At 47.8% G+C, this 4,745-nt stretch overlaps 1 protein-coding gene across 1 annotated transcript; it reads right to left on the minus strand.

The window, feature by feature from the left end:
* Positions 1-345: 345 nt before the first annotated feature.
* Cd24 (CD24 molecule) lies at positions 346-4,701 on the minus strand. Its single transcript, XM_005377835.1, has 2 exons — positions 4,550-4,701; positions 346-2,020 (listed from the first exon to the last, which is right to left on the minus strand). Exons 1-2 carry the CDS (start codon positions 4,616-4,618, stop codon positions 1,853-1,855), a joined length of 237 nt encoding a protein of 78 aa, XP_005377892.1. The 5' UTR covers positions 4,619-4,701; the 3' UTR covers positions 346-1,852.
* Positions 4,702-4,745: the final 44 nt, after the last annotated feature.

Raw genomic sequence — 4,745 nt, forward strand, 5'->3', positions numbered from 1 at the left:
CCGGGGTACTATGAGACACTCCAGGGATTATTCATCACACACTTCCTCAACTAGGAGCCTTTATCTAGTAGTTCAGCATTCAGTCATCAGCACCCAGCATGTCACTGGCATACAGCAAATAGTTGTTAAGTGAGGAACTATCTTAAAGCTGCTGACTTTGGATAACATTCTCTGGTCAAAACCTGCTGCTAGCTACAGCAAGGCAGAAATAGACCAACAGCTATCAACTGTCATTTTCCAGTTAATAGGTTAACAGTGAGGTGTACCCGTAATGGCTTAAATTAACAGATACAAGACCATCATCACCCAAAGTACTCCTGCAGAAATACTTCAAATTCAACCGACTGCTCTTTCAGCCATTTATTTCTTTATTTACAGTTTGTGTTCAATGCAAATCAATTCCATAACATGAGGAGTTACTATGAATCAAAGCATAAATACACAAACACAATGTACAATCCAAACAGATGTGCAGCATTCAGATACGAAGCAAGAGGGAGTGTTCATTCACACACACAGCGGCTTCAGACCAGTCTCGTCTGGTTGTTCCCGTGTAGATTTCTAAAGATGGGCAGGAAATAACTTGGATTATATCAAGACTACTGTGGTCCTATTAGACACTGGGGAACATGTAAGCATCAGTGTGTGACCATGCGAACGAAGGGTTCAGGGTGTTTTTTTTTTTTTTAAAGGTTCTGTGTATCAAGACAGTTGTAAAAGACTTATGGCAAAAATCAAGGCTTAGGACCAGTTCTAACTACCTAAAAATATGGACTGAGAACAGAACGTGTTCCAAAGGTGGCTATTGTGATCCAGTTTTTTTTTTTAAAAAAAGTATTTACAGAAAAAGTATAAAAGGTTTTGCAAATTTAATGCAAGTTAGCTTCCAGCCTTCGCTTCCCAAATGCTTTTATTTAGTTTTCGCTCCTTTGCTATTTGCCTACCTCATTTCCAGATTTTTCATTTTATCTGCAAAACAGACTGTTTTTAGTTGTGAAAAGTATTCAACATCTACAGAAATTTAAAAAGCAGTATTTTGAAATTAGTGGAGGTCCATGTAAGTCTACTCTTTGGAATCAGTTTAGCTAGATGAATCTGGTGTGTTTGTTGAGTGAAACTTGGGGGGCGGGGGATGTCTACCATTTCACTTTGGAAAGATTTACTCAAGATGCTTGGATTTGGGGATGGATTCCAGTCTACCGTTGCCCTGGCACATGTCAATTACTACATACAAAGTCAAATGTAATGTCAAATCCAAAGCCACAGAGGGCAGAGAAAAAAAAGAGTTCAGTTCCTAGGAAAACAGTGATAGCTTAACAATGCAAAATTTTACCTAGAGGATATCAGCATTAAATTAGTACTGCTGAGACACATTGAGGAGTTACAGTAACACCTGGTAGATCCTTCTAATGTACATATAAATAGCATATGGAAGCTTTTTATATTATGTAACTGTTTTATGGCCTTAGAGATTTAATGAACCAAATGAAAACTGAATCTCCATTCCACATCCCATCTTTTATTTCTAGATAAAATCTATTCTTGTTTTCAAGGTAGAGTTTTAAGCGTCCATTTTTCTTAAGCCATAATCGAAGAAATCATGGTCAATCTTGGATGTTCTCTCTCTTCATCTTGTACCAAAAAATATCCAGCAGATTTAATATTGGCATTCATCATCTGTCAATCCCTTCACACGTCCTTGGAATGAATCAAATTTGGAACTCTCATTATTTTCTGCGTCAATAACATAAGGTGTGGAATTAGATTTCTTCCTCGCCACACCGGACTTGCAGTCGCCATGTGGACTGGGTTTACAAGATGGGGAAGTAGAGACGTTTCTTGGCCAGAGTCTCTAACAGTACAGATGTAGAAGAGAGATTGAGACCACAAGGAGACTGGCTGTTGACTGCAGGGCACCGCTGCCTGCCTTGGTGGTGGCATTGGTTGGATTTGGGACAGTGGAGGTGTTCTGGGAGGCGTTACTTGAAGGTGGCGTGGCAGCGGTTTGGTTTGAATAAATCTAAAATACACAAAAAGTTACTCTCATGAATTTCTAGCTCCACAACACTCTACAACAAAGGTTGCAATTATTTATCTATTCATGCATTCATTTTTGCAGTGCTGCGACTTGAACACAGCCTCGTACATGCTAACCACACGCTTTCCACCCAGGCCCTTGAGGTATTTGAGAGATTGCTCTTCCCCCATTGTTCTTCCACCCACATCCTTAAATTCTGAATCTCTGCTCAGTCCCACCAAGGTTATTCTCGTTAGTTTAAATACTAACTGCCTATACATATCTAAAAATGCAAGCAGCAACAAGAATAAAAACTAAGTTTTTCAGCAACTTTAACTCCCAAAAGTATGACTATTTTTAATGCTATATAAAGGGATTAAAAGCCAAGTTTACTAATCCAGCTTTTGAGATAATACGGGCTTACTGCTTTAACGTTGCCTCTATTTTTCTAGAAAGAGGAACATTTTAAAGTTACCTTAAAAATTTAGACTTTAAAATATTACACTTGTAACTTACGATACTAGAAATAATCGGTCCCTATCTATCCTAGATGTGCTAGGTAACCTTCACAGACTCATTTCACACAGCCTGGGTAACTTACCTTTGCCTTTAAGGGGGTCATTGGGTATCTTATCCGCTCCTTTGAAATCTTAAAATTATAACTGTTCTCAAAAATGGTCACAGTATTTGTTTTAAATTGAAAAAACATAATGAGTTCTTGCTTTGAGGCAAAGTGATTCCACTCAAAGCACCCTCTATTCAGAATGACTTCACATAAAAGACACCAGGGGGGTTTGGTGTCGAATTTCAGCAGCAGCAGGCTCCTGCCTGGTCACTAGCTCAGTGCTGTCGCCAAGAACCAAGGTTTTCTTAGTGTCCTGGCATCTGAGTGGCATCATCCACCACGATTTTTCGAGCCACAAATGCACAGTCCAGTGGGGCACGTGATAATCTCGCCTTTGTCATGGAACAAAGGCAGATCGCTGGAACTGCAAGGGAGGGTTTAGGAGGGCCTCCAATTACAGAGGGGAGGGGGGATGTGGCACCAAGCAAGTCCGGGCCACACGTACATTCGGCTGACTATTAATCCAAAATAAAGCCCGCCTACATCAGCACTAGTTCCTTTTGTTGTACAACCCAAAAGGCCATTAAGCAAATACTGACTACACAAGTCTAACCACAACAGAATTCTTGATCCAGTCAAATACACTTATTGGGCATCGACTGTAAGACTGATCCCGTCCAATTAAGAAATAGCACTCCCGCTAAAAGGCAACCTTTACTATGGCAGATTAACTAAACCAGGGCGCCTGTTGGGGGGACCTGGTTTGGGATCCTTGTTCTAATTCATACAAAGAGCTTCAGCACGGCAGGTGACGTCTTTTTAAGAACCCAGAGCATCCATCTGAGAATCTAAGGGTCCTCTACACCACCAAAAAAAGATGTTCATTAAATTGCTAGTGTTCAACAAATCAAAATAAAATAAAACCTCTACCAAGCTAGTTGTACTAGCTTAATTAAAGCCTCTTTCTTAAAAATAAAAATCCCACCCACCTCAGGGAAAAATCCTTTTAGAAAGGCGACATGGGACCTGGGTGAGGGTCACCAGCTCGTTTTCGGGCGGCCCCGCCCTTCCCCCACAGGGGAATTGAGAAAGGCTCAGGAGCGCGGAGCGCAGGCGACCCGAAGCCAGACAATAGGGTACAGTTACGCGGCCCGCTGTGGGAAAGCCCGAGAGCGCCCCACACTCGGCTGCGCTCCCTGGTGAGCCTGGACGCTGGGTGGCTGGGGCCGAGACCCAGCGCGCCCAACTTTCGGGGCTGTAAAAGCCAGCCCAAGGTGGTGAAAAGCCACCCGGGTGCTCCCGCCGTCCTGGCCCGAGCGACTGGCTCCTTCCCCACCCCCACTCGGGTCCCCGGGCGCAGCCCCTGGTCCCATTCAGGGCGCGCACATCACCCTCCGGAGCGCAGCGCTACTCCGGGTGCCCGCGCTGGGGGCGCTGGGGGCGAGGTCGGGTCTCGGGACGGACGGTGTGGAAAGGAAGAGGCCGTGGCGGGGACCAGGACAAAGCCTAGCGCAGACGGGACAGAAGCGTGCGCCGCGCCGCCGCCCCAGAGCCTGTCCATCTGGAGAGGACAGGGGTCGCCGGCCGAGAGCGCAGCATCCGGGCCAGGTCGCCGCCTGGGCTTCAGCCCCGAGCGGCCCAGGATGGGGTGCGAACCAGAGCTCCACAGCCGGCTTCCTTGGATCGAGAGGCCAGCCCGCCGGCGCGGGACGGCGGGAGCAGCGCGCCCCGCGGGGCCGAGCCCTCTCTTTGTGCGGCCCGCCGCGGGGAGGAGGGGCCACGCGCGCGGGACCGGACGTGGGGCTGCACTGAGCTTCCCCCTGGCCAGGTAGCCACAGTTCTCCCAGTTCTGGTGGCTTCCCACCTCCTTGGCTCGGCATTTTTAACTCAGTGCCTGGCACCAGGGAGGGACTCCACAAGCCCCTGGGGGCGCGGCCCCCGACCCCCTCAGGCCGCCAGGGCCTCACCTGCGTGGGTAAGAGCAGTGCCAGGAGCAGCAGCCCCAGCCCCAGCCTGGTCACCATCGCTCTGCCCATGTCCGCTCCGTCGGCGCGCGGCGCGGCTCGCTGGAGGCCGGTGCTCGGAGATCGGTCGGCTCGGGCGGGCGCAGGCGAGGTGGGGAGCGGCGCGGGAGCGCGGGCGGCGACAGCTACAGGGCCCCGC

Source organism: Chinchilla lanigera, unplaced genomic scaffold (genome assembly GCF_000276665.1).
Source record: "Chinchilla lanigera isolate Chin_1 unplaced genomic scaffold, ChiLan1.0 scaffold00010, whole genome shotgun sequence".
Lineage (NCBI taxonomy): Eukaryota > Metazoa > Chordata > Mammalia > Rodentia > Chinchillidae > Chinchilla > Chinchilla lanigera.

Coding starts and splice junctions, on each gene's coding strand:
- Cd24 (XM_005377835.1), bottom strand. CDS start 4,618: ATGGGCAGAGCGATGGTGACCAGGCTGGGGCTGGGGCTGCTGCTCCTG. Junction 2,021..4,549: donor CACTGCTCTTACCCACGCAG/GTGAGGCCCTGG, acceptor TGTGTATTTTAG/ATTTATTCAAACCAAACCGC.